Source organism: Antrostomus carolinensis, unplaced genomic scaffold, assembly GCF_000700745.2.
Source record: "Antrostomus carolinensis isolate BGI_N321 unplaced genomic scaffold, ASM70074v2 scaffold8419, whole genome shotgun sequence".
In the NCBI taxonomy this organism is placed as follows: Eukaryota; Metazoa; Chordata; class Aves; order Caprimulgiformes; family Caprimulgidae; genus Antrostomus; species Antrostomus carolinensis.
In genome coordinates this window covers 1-18,080 of record NW_010340630.1, presented here as the reverse complement: position 1 = coordinate 18,080, position 18,080 = coordinate 1, and the positions used below count along the sequence as shown (strand labels likewise).

Here is an 18,080-nt window from a genome sequence, read left to right as displayed (position 1 = left end):
AATAAAAAAAATCAGAGCACCGTGTTCCCTGCGTTCCAGCTGCTTCCCCCCAGGAGGCTTCTGACCAGCCGGGGCCTGGGATGACCCGCGTCAGGAGCCGGGGTCCTTGCCAAACCCTGCGCGCTGGCTTGGCACTCTACTGCCAACCACATCTCTCAATATGTTTGGGTTTTTGCTATCAGATTTTGGAACAGCAGAACTTCACTTGGCTGAATATTTCTCAAAGATAGCAGGAGTGGGAGGAGGAGAAGGAAAAAAAAACCCCAACCAATCTTACCTCTCACATTCAATCCATTGTCACACGCGAACTGTGCAAACGGTGACATGTAAGTGGGATCATATGCCAGCTCGTGAGCTTGCTCAGCAATGCTTCTTGCAGTCTGCTGGATGCTCTCATAGTTGGAGTTCTAAATTAATGAAGAAAAAAAAGTTTATTCTTGTAAGAAGGTCTAAACCAGCAGTTGTTTTGTCAGTTTTATAGATCCCTGACTGCGGGACCTCCCTCTCTCTCTCTCACAAATTAGGGCACTAGTTACTACGTTCTCTTCCAGACAGAATCCTCACCATCTTTTAGGCTTTATAAACGTGGGTTAGAACTGCAAAGCTTCACACCTGAAGCCCAGAGCTCTGTTCCCCACCAGCAGCTACAAGATTTGGTTTTGGAGGATTTATAGAATTTAGACACTGAGAAGACTAACACTCAAAATAGACTAACCAGGTAGGGAAACGGGGCACTGCACAGCTCTATGAGCAGATCACGCTGGAAGAACCATCCTCTCCTCACCCAGCAGGCTCTGTTGAAGTGATTCCGTTTTACCTTGAAGGCAAAGTCTGATTTCTCTGCCCCTCTGACCCAAATGGACAGGATCACGCTTGTGGAGAAGGGGCACTTTACAAGTTAGATGAGAAAAAATGTATTCAGCCTGCAAACTTTCCACAGACAGCATTCTCAGTGCCATTTCTGTCCTGTTCCAGGAACTCTTGAGTTACTGTAACTCAGAGTTTTCTTACTCAAGCCAGCACGACACGACACCCACCACTCTTTTTGTTTGGAACTATTTTAAAATGCCTTGTCATTTCACGAGTCTTCCCCGCAGTCTGGGGACTCAGCAGACATTTACATGATTAACTCTTGGCTGAACCTCAGAGGGGACTCCAGTGACTTTCCCAAACAGGCCAAAAGGTGGAGCTCAACTTTCTCCCACGAGGGAATTCCACCTCCAGCGTCCACCCGGGCTGACCTCGGGTCTGTGCAGCAAAAGGCAGGTGGGAACCCAGCACACAGGTATCATCTGGCTGCAGCACAAAGCCAGACAGGTTAGTGACCTTCCAAACCGAGGCAGCGTGCTGATAGATCTTCAGCACTGTCGTTACCTTTGCTAACCAGATTAAAGCCTCTGCGACAGCTTGTGCTGCGGAATGATTTTCCATTTCACATCACAGCTAAATGCTCCTCAATTTCAGACCTGAGTACGGCACCGAGAACAGAGTGACCATGGGGACCAGAGAGAGGGGCAGCTCGAGAGCTGGCAGATGTGCAGACAGAGGCCTCTCAGACATTTTGCCTGTGAGGACCCAGTCTCTGTCTCTCACCACCTTTCAGTTATGTAGCTGCAGGGTAAGAGCAGGCAAAATTTTTTAAAACCACACTCTAATTCTATGTGTTAACCTTATTTGCATTTCATAGCATCAAAATAGTTTCCTCAGGGAGGTTATACATATTGATACCTCCCAAGTATACTTTCCTTTCTGTAAGTAAATAGCCTTAAGCTAAACGTTCTCATCCAAATTTAAATATTTTAATGTATTTTTACTATTTCAAAAGAACATTTGTAGTCACTAACCCATAAAAGTTGCCAGGAAATTTTTTTGACAGAGCACTACAAGCACACACAACCCCCAATTCAGACAGCCCGCACTGCTTCTGAATTACTGTTTTGTAAATCTTCAGAAAAGCTTCAAATTACTTTCAAGTCTACAGCTCGCCCCCTCAAATAACCCGCAGGAGAACGGGTATTTTCATGTACATAATCTACAACCTGCAAGTACAGAGAGAATACAACGTGGGAGCAGCTGGCCAAGGGCAGTGCCTGCTACTGACCATCTCCCCCTTTCCCTTCCTCCCCTCACCAGGGTCAGTGACACGGTACCAGCTGCTACTCGGGGAGTTGATGGCCAAGCTGCTGCCTCTGGATTGAGCCCTGATGCAGATCCGAGAGACAGCGCTCCGGGGTCAGCGTCCCTTTCTACTGCTCACCAGGAAAAGCCTCTAAACGACAGCGCTTTGGGATGGGCTTTTATATAAAACACCAAAGTTAGGCACGTCAGAAGTCAGAGCAGTCACTAGGAGGGATAAGATGTGAGAGGTTCAGAATACACCTACTGACCTTCAGCTTTTTTAACTCCTGCAGAATCATGTAGTCAGGCATGTTGTCAAACAGTCCATCTGTCGCAGTCAAAATAATGTCTCCGAGTTGGACATCAAAAGAAGTACTGTCAGCAGCATCAGGGCTGTGAAGATGACAGGTATGTTAAGAAAAGGACTCCAGCTTTCACTAAGGCACTGAGCAATGTCAAACCAGCACGTCAACAGCTTTTGTAATTCACTACTGCTACCTGTTTTGCTGCAGAAGAAAGAAATAATCACTGACTGTGGAGCTTTTGCACCAGGATAGCTTGTCAAGAAAGCTACAACAGAAGAAGCGTGATTGCAAACAGGTAATGTTCCAGCTATTACACAAAGGACTGGCGTTTAAAATTCCCAGATGAACAATCCTGCAAACTAATCTGCTTCACAAGTGCATCTCCATGGAAACCATTAAGTAGAATGGCAGCTCAGGGCTTCCTTCTCTCTCATCTGAAATACGTAAGAGAGCTACACTTAAAAGGACAATTCATAACAGGAATGGCCAAGACACTTCAGGATTCTGAATCACTTTCCAATGCCATGGAACAAGAAACAGGTCTGGAAATCGCTACCAGGAGACCGGTTGGTCTACTTATGTCTAATATATTACACAATACCAAGAGGAGAAAATACCTATTTTACTCATGAATTTTGCTGCAAAATGTGATTCTCAGCAGCAATGACAAACTCTTCGTGTTTAAAAATTCTTCAGGGGTCTTTAAAAGGGAGGAACTGCTCCATCCCATGCCATTTGGCTACACCAAAAAGCAAAGAGCTGCTTTGCTCAACTGATCTGTAGCTTCAGGAAGGTTAATAGAGTTAAGATTGCCTGGCTATTCCCATATATAGCCAAATTTAACAGCTAACTTGGACAACAAATTGAAAAAAAAAGTACTGGAGAGGCATTTAGACAACATGCACGAGTACTAATTAACATCAAGAACAGTGCGGAAACTAGCCAGAAAGCTATAATCATGATTCAGAACTGCAGTGTGGGAGCTCATTTATCTTCAGCTTTCCTTATTATGGGATGACTCAGATTACTTTGCTTTCCTGACTTCCACTGGACATTATCAATTATCCTTGTGCTTTTTGGCATTTGTCTTCCCATGGATAACACAGAATCTCAGAAAAATTAAAGTTTTTAGAGTTCTGTAATTTCAAGAAATCGTTTAGTTTTAGGCTAATAAAGAGGTTAGATTATTTAAGGTTCTAATTTCAGAGTTCTACCCTAGCTTCCTCTCTGCAGTCTTATGATGAAGTAATAAAACAACGTGCAAGAATGGTCAGGAGTTCCAACAACTTAACCAACATTTTCAAAAAGTGCTATTTTGGCATTAAAAGTTCTAACTCTTACTGCATCAGCTTTGATATTTAAAACCTTGTATCAAAAACCTTAGATGTCTGTTGTACTCCCTGTGTACTGTGGTCACTCACTGAAGATCCCTTTATCATCTTTCTGTCTTCAGAAGAGGAATATCACTTTGATGAACATATAACCATTGATTTGAGAGCTTTAATTTTTAATTATTTTTTTTTTTCAATTTATTTTATTTTACTGGTGACACTTCACAAAGTCAGAGGATGGATCAGCCTGACATTCTTCAGAGAGGACACAAGTACAAGTCTGCCTTTGAAACGACTCATTTCTGTGAACAGATTGTCCTTTCCTAATACTCTCATTTCCCAGCTTGGTGTTCTGCCAAACAGGGGGGGTTTTGGGGTTTTTTTTTCTCATTTTGGTCAAATACAATATGCTGCAGGAAACACAGCTATTTGGAAACACAAGTTACAGTCACATGTCCCTCTGCTCTATTCTTCAAGTGCTTGCTACCTCACTGCCAAGATATCTAAATTAGTGTACTCCAAACCAGTCTCAAGAGAGCACAGACAGGGACTGGGAACCAAAGCCACTGATAAGACAGGTCACTGTGTCCACCAGCCACAGACTTCTTACAGCAGCTTTATTGAGTAACACCTTTCCATGGATCAAAACATGCCCACTGCATCCTACAGACTATGGGAATATGGCATCATGAGTGAATAATCATGATCCTGATAAATTGGGACTGTGCAACAGCGTACAGAATTTGTTAAGAATGAGTTGAGGAACGTTCACGTTACCTTCAAGACAGGGGCAGCTGGTGTACAACCCTTTGATTCGATATACACTTAAATTCCACACATTACTATCCACACTGCTATCCAAAGAGCACAGCAGCAGGAAATTACAACCTTCTGGAAGTTGATCACATACACAGATTAAACATTTAAGCTCCTCTCCCATCTTACCTGTCACTTAAGACAACTCCTTCTGCTTCTGGTGGAGCTATGGACAGTTGGAACGGAGTGTTGAAGTAATGCTGCTGCTCATCAGATCGATGTACTACTTCTCCTCCTCTGACTACCAAAAATCCAGAATCTCCCAAGTTGGCTGTGTGTAAACGATGACTTGTTCTGTCCAGAACGACTATACAGGCTGTGCTGCTTCCTGCAAGCAAAGAGAACATGGTAACTGGAGTCAGCCTCACAGACATTGCTTACTCTTCCACTTGATTTGATTCATAGTCTCATTATTCAAATATTTATCAAAGCTTACAAATCAGGAGAAATGGAAATACTCAATAATGCCAAAATTAATATACACTAAAAATAGCAAAATGCTAGAAATCTTTGCAAGACCAACTATGATTTTTGTGTAGAACTTACTTTTCCTGCTTTGATTTTGGTAAACACATTATGCTGACAAATACCTGTTTTGTTCCACTTTATTTACAGTTTTCCATCCCAACATATGTCAGCACATTCTGCTATAGGACTGGATTTACAGAAGTCACATAAAATACTGAAATTCCAAAATCATGGAGATAATAGAATTCTAGTAGCATCCATACAATGCTAGGTGCTCTCCACACAGTTTCACTCATCAGCTGTAAACAAACCACACCAAGTAAATACTTAATTGCAAGCAGTTCTTGGGTGTTATTCCCTTACTCTTGTCAGAACATTAAAATAGTTTTCTTCAGAGTATGGCTCTGTAGAGCTATCTTCATGTTTAAAAAAAAAATAGCAATCCTGAATACTAACTTTATATGTGTAAATAAAACATGTTTCAGAAAGAAATACTATTCCAGGTTAAAGTAGGACAAAACACAAACAGATCTGCTTGTCAACCGTGCTCAGAACTACCCCAGCCATGCTTGAGGGCACTGAGGAATTCTTGATTCATTCACTGGAAGTAGCCACCAACTGTGCTTGGTTGCAAGCCACAAAAATAACTGTACAGCAAAGATACCCAGGCATGGACAAAGTCCTTCCCAGCAAACAACCTCTGCAAATAGGGCAGCACATCCACCAAAAGAACTTTCATTCCTCAAGAGGGTTAAATACAGCTAAAACTTTTCTTCTTGACTGACTTCTGCCTCTAATAAAAGTCCCCATATCACCACCTGGTGAATTGTCTTCATCTTCCACCCTCATGTTCTTCCAGCAGAAGTTTCCAAGCACAGCCACATGTTGGACAGACCACAAGCTCGCAATGAGCTAAGCTTGCAATCAGGCTGGCTAGTGCCTAAGTCCAGCTGGCTCTAAGCATCACCTACTCCAGATGTTTCCCTTCCTCATACAGCGAGTTCCCTGCAATACATTTGCACTTCATTTGTTCTCTAGTGAACATAAAGGACCTTCTCCACTCTTACTGAATTCTCAGCCAAAGCAGTATCTTAGGAAAAATTCAGACTTTAGATGTGACAGTGTCCAAGATTGTTCTGCAATATGAGAATAGTGTTTAAATAATGTTTGGGGGGGGTTGGACTAGATGATCTCCTGAGGTCCCTTCCAACCCCTTCAATTCTGTGATTCTGAGAAATAAATGAGCACAGTTTCCTCTCACTTCAGTTTTATTTTCAAATATTTGCCAGATTCAATTCTAGCAACTAAGTATGAGGACCTAAAGCACAACAGCAAGGAAAAGTTATTGCCTAATGAATCCTCCTTGATGAAGTCCTCTCCCTTCACTTCATTTTAAATAAACTTGAAATGTTCATTGCCGTGGTTAATTGCAGGGTTTTATTTCTACTTCTAAAAATACCGTTCTCGGTTAAAGGGAGAAACACCAAGGATCATTAGTTTCAAATTCTAACTCTATTAGCAGAGTGTAACTAGGAGGCCATGTGTGGAATGCAGATCTTGTGACTCAGCATATGCTGCTTTTCAGAATTCGAAAGGTCAAGCCAAGCAGGGCTGCCTCCGTCTACAAAGCCATTGTGAGAGCTCTCACCAGTGGCCCACTTTGTAGATCTCTTACAGCTACATCTGCTTTGCACAACCAAGCACTATGACACACACCAAATCCTACAGCAATGACCCACCACTGCTATTTTAGTGATATTTTAGGTCACTTCTGAGGTTCGAACCTATTCTTTAGACGTATAATGCGAGAACATCTGTTCCGAAGCTCAGCAGCCAAGTTAAATATAGCTGACACAGCGCTCTGCTGGCACACAAGTTTAAGGTCAGGTGAGAAGCATGAGTATCACGCAGGGTAACACTTTCCTGGTGCCCAAGAGGTCACATGCCCTTTAGAAGAGTATTCTGTTTTCAAGGTTGTCAGCTGAAGCCAAACGTTGCCTCTCTATCTGCTCCCCATCCCCAAGGCAGCTGGATGCCCTGTCTCAAATCAAGTTTGACACAGAATATGCCAAGCATCTACTTCAGCTTGCTTTAAAAAAAAATATCTGTAATGATTCTCCTCCAAAGAATTATAAAAATGATACATGGTACCAGCGACTGTATGATATAAACTACTTAAATCAACCAATTAGGTTTAAAGTTCACTGGACATAAAAGGCAGCAGGAGCAGTAAGGCAAGGAACGAGCAGAACTGCATCCAATTATCATCAGAAAATATTTTTGCCTACACAGCTTAAGCAAAAAGCCACAACCAACCACTAAAAAGAGTTTTCAAAGGAGAACAGTTATTTATACACATGTAACAGAGGGAATGAGTGCACGTGCCATAATGTATTCAACTGGAGAAATCATTTCACTGGTGAGTTACCACCCTTCACAAACAAGGGCAGCCTACCTTTTAGTTTTATTTATATATATATATATACACACACACACACACACACACACACACACACACACACACACACACACACACACACACACACACACACACACACACACACACACACACACACACACACACACACACACACACACACACACACACACACACACACACACACACACACACACACACACACACACACACACACACACACACACACACACACACACACACACACACACACACACACACACACACACACACACACACACACACACACACACACACACACACACACACACACACACACACACACACACACACACACACACACACACACACACACACACACACACACACACACACACACACACACACACACACACACACACACACACACACACACACACACACACACACACACACACACACACACACACACACACACACACACACACACACACACACACACACACACACACACACACACACACACACACACACACACACACACACACACACACACACACACACACACACACACACAAACATTCCCTGCATTAGTGAATGAATCAAGGTATTTTTTAAACATACAAGAGAAAATAAGGATGCTACCAAGACAACTACATTTCTGCATTTTTTCATTAATTCAGAGAAGATAACTGCCTGCAAATTCATTGTAGAAGCTGACAACAGATTTAAGTAACCCCGACCAAGTACACGTCCAGCTAACACACAACACAGATCCAATTCACACACTTTTCTGCCCTTACCAAGTAAAGGTACTTTGTTCTGCAGCAGCTCACAATAACCTGCGGTGAGAATCCCGACAGGATTACTTGGTACAAACCGTCCTTCTTTTACTAAACGTTCACATGTTCGCATTAGAGTCCCTGAGAACTGAGAAGGGTCAACCCCGTAGTCTCTCCAGCCACCAACACCATCTGCTACCCCTAGAAGAAAACAGAAAAATGAGAGTTATATGAACAGAAATGGTTTCCAAAATAAGGTTTTAATTTTTGACTTCACTTAGGATTTTCAGTAACTAAAAAGTAGGACATTGCACCTGCTTGAAAAAAACATTTCTGATCAAGAAAAAAAAATTCTGAGCATTTTAAAGATAACTTTCTGACATCAGTTCCTACACAGATCTCTCAATATCACCTGAATTGCTGAAGGGAGGTCAAAGTCCAATGCTGAGAATTCTGTGAGGAGGCTGACTTCACTAGAGAACATCTACTGAGGAATATGGGGGGGAAGCAGAGGGATTCAACCACATTAACCTTTGATTAGCCCATTGAAATGGAGTAAGAGTTTCTGTTAGTTTTAAATGTGAAGATTGTTAAGATTTTAAATAGGACAGAAATGATAAAGAAACTCTTCCTCACTATTCAGCGGCCCCATGTTTTTTCTCAAGCTCCTTGCACATGTGAAGGATAATGCTTTCCATTTGGCAATATCAATTTCTGCAGAAACTAAATTTCCATTTTAAAAATGTGTTCAAAAAACCCACGCAACCAACACAACACCGAGACCTCCTCCTGCACGGATAGTTTGTTGCTTACAGCTCCAGCCAAGCAAGAGAAGGAAAATTGACTGGATCATAGTCAGTTGTCCAAATCAACCTTGATATCAGAAAATGAGAGCAATTCTGCCAAAGCTTGGGAAGCTTCTGAGCAAGCACAGAGGCAAATAGCAAAAGATGCAGATAGAAGAGGAGGGAGAGAAGCAACAGATAAGATATTCTGCTGCCCATTTGGCTGAAGTATTTTGAACTTGCTCAACTGGCTTTAACAATAAAAGTGAAATACTGTCTGAAGGCATTATTTTTTAAGAGATAAAAATATTTCTACTTGGAAATTTAAAAAAAAAAAAATCTTTTTGATCCTCAGCATGTAAGGGATTAACTATTTCAAGTACAGGTTTCTGTAACATAATAAAACTAAATTAATATGTTCATGATAAAAGCAGGAAGAGTCAATTTCAGAGCTCAGATTATTTCAGAATTCAGGTTATGCTGAAGAACAACAGTCTCCTCAGAAAAAAAAATAAATGCCAGTATTAGCAAAGGCATGAAAAGTTGACTGAGAAGGTAAAATGAAGTTTGCCTCATCTAAAAATGCCCTTCACATGGGACACCATCTGAAACTGAGACGGAAGGTTTAGAGCCGACCTTGGCATGAACTATAATCTGACAGGAGGTTATAGCCAGATTCTGAACAGCCTATTGACATTAATCAGATTTCTCCCAAAAATAGTGCACAACCTTTTAGACACCTGCTTTGTCCATTTGCTTTCTCAGAGGAAGGCTACATGAAGGCAGATCCCTGTATTCACCTCTCCAGACCAGACCCTGGGAAGCAGCAGCTCGTGCAAAACCAACCCTGGTAGTCTCAGAAAGGCTTTTGCTGGTTTCTTCAAGAACAAACTAATCCTCTCTCTACAGGTCCCACAACTTCAGGTTAATACTGGATTAACACTTTGCTTTCTGCTGTCACGAAGACAAGTTTAGAGTAAGAGATTATGAAGAAAAAGTTCTAGATCTAGAACCTAAAATAGAAACTAAGCTTCAGTTTGGATGGTGATGCCTGTTTTACATGAAGTTACCAGACAAGTGGCTTTTTTTTGTTGTTTAAGATGAACCCAGATGTGCCCTCGTGAGCTGAATACAGCATTGCTTCACTGACAACAGGGTTAATGCAATAAAAAGGGGATGTTTTGACAAGTACTATCCAAAACTTTTGGCTCCTAAGGTGGTTACAAAACAAGCTCGTTAGAAGTTACAGAGTTCCCTCCAGCGATCAGTAAAACATTTTTTGCCTTAATCTTCTTGGAAAATATTTGAATAGAAACATCACAGCGTTAGTAACAGTACAAGAAAGCCATCACAGCAAGCACCTAAAAACATTAATTATCAAAACCTATTTTAATTTTTAAAGCAAAAATTAAGAGTATGCCACTTGATTTTCTTTGCTCACTTCTTACTTCAGGGCAGGAAATTTCAATCCGTAATCATGGCAGCACACTCCATACTCTATCTTGAGCTATGAAATGGCTTTGTCTGTCTTCCTTCCTGCCTGCTTTTTTGCAAGCTATAAACAGCTTTAAGTACACTCTGCCAGGGCCTTCCAAAACAGTCACCCTCTAGATGGTTCCCAAGTAGGTCCTCTGACTTAGCTTTGTAACCACACTTCAGAGAACAGATTGTCTGCTCAAGAATCACCCAGGCAGGCAGTTGTGTGTTCCTCCTCCATCGCCGGCACAGGAGCTAACGGGACCGTGGCAGCCGTCAGCAGGCCCAGCAGTGTGCACACAACACCTCGCTGCCTCACGTACCACCACGGCTTCTATCTCTTGTCCTTGCCCAAAATGGACAATGTGGGGTTTTTTTGCAAAGGTTTGGGGTTTATCTCCCCCACCCCCCCTTCTTTTTAACTGTATCTCTATAAGATGATAGGTCAGTTCATTTAATTTAAGCTAAATGACCTTGTTGGCTCCCAAAGCATGATTGCTCTGGCAGCATTTATGAGTCAAGTGCTTCCTCCTTGCTCCGGCACTGAGCCAGGAATTGCTGCTGCCATCAAGATCAATGACAGTGCATAGGCAAAGTACATTCAAGAAGCTCTATACCACACAGTGCCACCTAGAAAACATCCACTTTGATTGGTTTTGCCTTAAAAGCAGATTTTTACATTCCCTAAGGTCTTCACTTATCCTGCCTTCAGCATGGTTTTAAAATAAAACCAGTATCTTTACACTCTCAACATAAACTGAGCAGTTTTATGGGAAAGGAAGATGTGATTTAACTGCACAACTACTGAAATAGATGAAATGGAAATGAGAATAAAGTTTAAGAAAACTCTGTGATATTTTATATACAGCAAGCAAGGATCAAAATTATTTGTGAGACATTTCAAACTCCAGAAGCAGCATGAACTGAAAACTCAACTCATAAAAATTGACTAATTTCTATGTAAAAGCAATGCTTTCCCCTCTGTCACCAAAGGGAAATCCAAAGGTTCTGCTACTGGCAGTATCGCTGCCAAGGAGGAATGCCAAGCTCTGTTCATTTATATTATCCTTGTTTCCACCTAAAAAAACCCTGTAAATATTAAAAATAACTATTGTTTTAAGAAGTGAAAGATTACTCAGGTTTTAATTTTCTTACCTTTCACCATAAAACTTTAAATATTATTTTCCAGTATGTACCACTTAAAATAACCATCTAACAAAACAGGAATCACAGGACACTCCAAGAATTGCTGAAACTGGACTGTACACAAACCTTGACTTTTTCTAAGCTATTCAGTAAATCAGAAAATCTTATAGAAAGAACATGTCTTTGGATATTCCCTGTTCAAGCCTATACAGAAATTACACGTGTGTCCACATGACAGTGAAATGCCTGTGGCTTGATGAACAACCACTGTAAATAAAGCAACTGAAAATTTCACAATAAATTACTTCAAAAGAATAAACTCTCCTCAAGTATTTCAGTATATTATGGAGACCTTTCCGAATAGTTGAGAGTTAACACTCCACTACATTGCCTTCTGCTGGAAAACACACAAATACTACTGCCAGATTAAATACTCACTGCATGTGTCAGTCCAAAAATTGGCTCTTTCTGCCTTTTTAAAGATTCTGAGTATCAAGATCTCTCACAGAGACAGTTGTAATGAAGTGCCAGGACAAAGCACGAGTGACTGACGCTGCAGCACTGAAACTGAGCAAGTGAAGATGATACCACTGGAACTTGTTAAAATTTATTTCAAACTGCTAAAAGTACCTGAGATAAAATATCAGTTGAAATGCAAACGTGAAGCTGCTTTGACTGCCAACACTGCATACAGTTAACTGCAGCAGCCCAGGGAACAGCCAGCCGGTGCCCAGACGAGTGATATGTGCTCTTCACTGCACACTTTTGTAAGTCAGAGCCAGATGTTCTATCTAGTTCAGAGCAAATAAACACTAAACAGGCTGAAAGAACAAAACCACAACACTAATCAAACCCTCTTTAATATAAATAGCGTTGTGAGTGGAAGTTTTAGCTAGTTGGCAAACTAACCTGCCCATGGTCAGAGTCCAAAAGTATCACCCTGTCCCAAAAATCTCTTGAAAGATGGATGCATCAGCTAAGAATAATAATCACACAGAGAAGCACCAGGCAGCAGCACAAGTGTGGCAGCAGGAACCGCTTTTGCACGTGTGGTAAGCTTAAAAACAGGACAGTGTGCAATCACAACTAACTTCATAAGACACTCCACGCATCCTATTGAACTTTAAATCTCTTGAGGTCCTTGTCTGAATTAGTAACAAATTGCTGAGAGCATCAACAGGATATATTTGTGACTGCATTTATTGTGCATCAAACATAGAAGAAAGGCTGAAACGGTAACAAAGTGCAATCTGTTGCACTACACGAGTTTGAAACACAGCACCTAATGTTTGTCAACATATCAGGATTGAGATAAACTGATAAGATTTCTTGTTTTATCAGCAGTGATAAAACACCTAGATGACACCTAGATGGGTTCTCCATCCAAAGCAAGTCACATGCTCAAAGCCAGCAGCTTCACTGGGATCACAACGTTACAGCACAGCCAAACGCTCTCTACTTCCAGGTTTTGACAAAGAAATAACCTGGTTAAATACAAATCCCTGAAGGCAGATTGTGTGTGGCTGATAACTGGTTACAAAAGGGAAGGTTACTTATTCACAATATGCATTTTAAAAGCTACAGTAGACCTTAAACTAACCTTGCATGAAATAGAAAGGTACTGGAAGAATAACTGGCTAATGATAATGAGGAACAAAAAGCAAGAGGCAAAGTGAGAGATGATGTTGAATAACAGCCTGAAGGAGAAACAAGGAACTGAAAACATTAAATTACCTCCAGGAAAAAGCAGCAGTTCCTTCTATTTTTTTTTTCCTCCCTGTCACAATACACTGTTGTTCCTGAAACAGGTTTTTATGAGGCAGATCTCTTACCTATTTTATTTAAGCCTGAGAAATCACTCAGTGGATTTAGGGAGTTACAGAACTCTGTAACTGAAGAACACTGAACTATTATTTATCTCTCAAAGTTTTGTAAAAACTTCTCTGTGTAGTTATAACTACTTAATCTCCCAAGGTGTTGAGCAACCCTGGAACTTACTTTCGTAGCTGAACTGTTACTGGTGGTTGGCATTTAAGTGCTGGAAAGGGACAGGTACAGTAGAACAGACACTATTGACATCCCTTACAGCCCCAGCAACCTCAGCCTCACCATATTAATAGCACAGATGAACCAACATCAGCAGTGGGAGATTTCTGCAACATTTCCTGCGAGGTAGGTCTGATTAACACCTCACCTACTGCACTGTGTTCAGCTTTGCTTATTTCCTTGTGATTTCTGACAGGACCTGCTTTTCCTTCAAGCAAAGATCTGCATATGAATGAAAAACTGTGGGCTATCAACAAGCATCAATAACATTGATAATTAAAGTAAGAGTTCAGTTGCAAATTCTGATCAGAATATGTGTGTGCAGTGCCCTTCCAGAAACTGGGGGAAAGAAGAATAGCCAGATTTTAGTTTCATTCTCAGCAAGAGAGCTGCCACATTTCTAAGAGGTTACATTCAATGCTACTTTAAGACCAGCTCTGCTGACATTTGGATTAGCTGCACTGGCAAGAATGTCAGTGAATAAGATTGTTAATGGGGATGTTTCTCAACAACCTGTAGTTTCTCTACAAATGAAAGTACTTATGAAAATTTCACTTGGTCTATTCCTTACTAAGACACACACAATTTTTTTTCAAATCATTCAGTACTCCCTCTAAGATGTCCTGAGTTCTTTCCACAGAGTAGGTGAAAGGCTACTCTGAAGTTAGCAGATGACTTACCTCCTCTAGTGTGATAAATTGTGATAAGGCAGCAATCTCTCTAATAGGTATGATACCAAATAAACCACTTAACATAGTCTTATATGACCTTCAGGAATCAAAGTAAGAATCCCTTCCTCCTCTGTAGCTGCCAGAACAACCTTGACATTTCATCTACAAATCCTTTTACGTTTTGTAGTTTACTTTTCTTGATGACAGTGACACTAACAATATTCCGAGGGCTTCACCACTCCAGAGTTTACATACCTCCCACATAGGCTGCTGACAAATTTAGTTTTCAAATAAAGTGCAGTTCCTTTCAGTTTAGAGTAGCTGTCCTACAATCCCCCCCCCCCCCCTCCAAAAAAAAAAGGAAATCAAAGATTTGCAGCAGATAGAACAGTTGCCAAATTTTAACTTTCCAATGGACAAACAGTACCCTGCTGCCAGGCAGATCTTTCCTACTGGTGGGGGACAGAACTAGTTTGGAAGACCAGTCAAGTCACACTGGCTACACCCAAACTTCTCCCCAGCACAGACATTGTCTAAGTGATGCTGTCACGGGATGCGCATTGGTTGCTGTCATGTTTCAATAATGAGTCACACAACAGCTCGGAAAATCCATTAAAAAAAACCAGCAGAGACATCAGGAGCCTGATAAGGCAGAAATAAGCAAGAAAAGGCAGATCTCAACAAAAGAGAAAAAGATCACCAGCATGAGACATGTCAAAATTTATATATAAGCTTCAATGTTTACTTTTATTAAATAAGTGAGTACACAAAGTGTTGAAGTTCACCTTTAAAATATGTGGTTTGCTTTCTATGCACCAAAAATTCTACTCTTATGCTAATTAGAAAAAACCCAAAGGTGTCAGTTTCTGCAGAGTTTTGTTTTTCAGCTTTTTAAAAAACAGTATTTCTAGCCTCAAAAGTTACAAAGGCACGTCTTCAGGTGTCAATAAGCACATAATGCCTACTAAGTCTCAAGAAGGTATTCTTGAGGATCTGGACAACCAAGACACTGACAACAAACATACAAAAAGCAGCAGCAAAGAGGAAACGTGGGCCTGAATCATAAAGCTCTAGAGATTCATATTAGCAGTAAAGCCATTTCCTTTTTTCAGGGTGATCCCAAAGGATACACTCTGGTTTTGAGTTTCTTGTTTCTCCCTGTGCTTAAAATGGGAAGAAAACATGCAAATTTAACAGGTACATATGAGACAGAAGTAAAAATAAGAGACAAAACCTCTGAGGACTCAAGTACACCAGTAACAGGCCTTATGAAGCCTCTAACAGCTACGGGAGGGCTGGAAATAGCATGACTCTTGAGAAGCTTTCTGTTGATCTTACTATGACAGGATAAAGCACAGACTAGAAGCCACTGTTAAATTTTTAGCCCTGAGACTATACAGTATACACCTAACAAAATAAGTGTTTAGCATTTCTCTATCTGCTATAAACACACCGCCCAGTCAATTCTTGTTTGACCTAAGAAAATGAATCCCCAAGCACTCATGCCAAACGGCTGGGAGTAGCTCTTTCACTACCACACCACACCCATAACCATCCCACACAGGCATACTTCCCATATATTGGTTCTGCAAAAAACTGGCACAGAAGAATTTGGAAGTAATTATCTGGCAGGGCTTTGTCACTGATGACTACTAGGGGAGGCAGTAACTCTAAGTGATACACTTAAAATTTACTGTTCTCTAAAAGCACTCTTACTGTGTCTAGAGTTCACTTTGGGTAAAACCACATCAGCCTCTTCATTAATACTGAAAAATGAAGCTGGAAAAGCAACAGTTCAGCTCAGGCAGTTGTGTGGAGGTGCAGAGTCAGGCAGGTATTGAGTTAGTACAACATTTATAAAGGTCTTTAAAAATTAGGTGTGGAACCTCAGATCTGTGAGGAGAGGAAGAGGAATTGAAGGCAGGAAAACACTGGTGCTGAAACTCTTTTTGCAGCAGTGTAGAAGAGCTGGTGGAGAAAGGGAGAGCAAATTGATGATGGTAGTAGCAGGAAAAAAGGAGAAAACTACTACATTTGTAAACTTAAGAACTACAGACAAAGAAAAAGCATCAAGTTAGACTGCATCAAAACCCAATCTGAGCATCACTGTTTGCAGAGTGATCTGGGTGTTTCGGTATGTATATTAGAAAAGCAATAAGGAACTAACAATAAAATAGTTTTACAGGGACAAAAAACCCAAACCCAACAGCTTTTCTATTTAAATTATTTGCTTCTTGGTACTTGAGACATCTTGGTCTGAAGCCTCCTTTGCTTTTTAAGTTACAATTCTGTTTGTTTTCAAGTTGCCATGAAAATTAATGCAAAGATCAACTTAGAAATGCAATTCTCTTGTTGATTCCAGCAGGAAGACAAGACAAGCTGTAGGTCCACATATGGTAATTACCAAATATGGCCAAAAAACCCTTAAATATCATCAAATGGGCCTAAATCTACTTGCTTCCCCATGCAAATAATCCACCTATAAGTAAAGGAGATTCTGTATTTCTCTTATGGGCAAATACCGATTGCTCAGTTATTTATCTGTGCTGGCCTGGTATGAACTTTAAAGGCAGCCAGCTTTAGTCACATGTCAAAGTAAGGTTGTCCAACAGCTAATTCTAATAGAAAAAAAAAGTTTTTCTGGAACAGGCACAACAGAAAAGATGCAGAGTATCTAAATGCATTGGTCTGACCAGTTTTCCACATCTCCTTGAAAGCTGCGGCATCACCTTCAGAGTAACAGCTCCCTTGAGAATCATCAGGAATACTGTTACCTAGCACCAAGTCAGAGCTTCCCAAAAAAACCCTCTCAGCTACATAAAACAGCAACCAAGTTACAACGACAGCATCAAACTGGGAAGAATCACCAAGCACCCTCACATCATGAGATATTGCACTGCAATCCCACTAGTTTAAAATTAAAAACAAAAACAAAAAACAAAACAAACACACACAAAACCGAGGCGGGGGGGGGGAAGCTTTTTTTTTTTTAATATAAAAGTTTTGGTGAAAATTTACTTCTGTCTGTTGCTGGGAAACTTAAGTTTTGCAGAGTGTCAGCCAAATTCAACCTTGACTACACCAAGAAAGGTCAAGCACTGTCAAAAGCAGCGCTGCTCATAAACTGAAGATTCCATTGATTACCTATAATTATTCACTACTTCTAAAATTTGAACCCTTAAGATTCATTCTGCACTCAAATCCAAACCAGAGAGTGCAATCAGGACAGAATAAATACTGAAACTGAAGTTTGACATTTGAAACCAGCCTCAATGTCACTTTGCCTTCCACTTGACAAGGACACGGCACGCGGTAAAAGCAGGAAATGTCTGTTTCAATGATCCTTTAGGTAGAAATGCAATGCACACACACGGGGCTTGGCTGGGTTTTACAGGCACATGGGAAGTTAAATGCACCACAAGCTGTTTGCTTGGTTTTCGGAGGCCTTGGGGACACCCATAGGTGAGTGGCCAAGGCTGGGCCCAGACGCCCGGCACCCACACCACCCATGGCAAAGGCAGGGTGTGTGAGATGGGCTTTGTGCTGCAGCAGAAAAGCACGACAGCTTTCTTTTGAAACAAAACAAGGAAAAAAAGAGAACTGACGCTGACATTGACAGGCGTAACCGGCTCCTTTGTCTGTGAGCAAAGACTGAGCCGCTTCGCCATGTGCGGCTCAAGGAGAGGAGGTCGTGACACCGACGCCAAAGCCACCGAAGCC

At 41.1% G+C, this 18,080-nt stretch overlaps 1 protein-coding gene across 1 annotated transcript; it reads right to left on the bottom strand.

Annotated features, from left to right (window-relative positions):
- Positions 1–277: 277 nt before the first annotated feature.
- Positions 278–8,437, bottom strand: PPTC7 (protein phosphatase targeting COQ7; the record flags this gene model as incomplete). Its single annotated transcript, XM_010176214.1, has 4 exons — positions 278–407; positions 2,388–2,511; positions 4,700–4,898; positions 8,258–8,437. Coding segments are annotated over 4 exons (633 nt in total), but the record flags the coding sequence as incomplete, so codon positions are not given.
- Between the last annotated feature and the right edge of the window lie 9,643 nt (positions 8,438–18,080).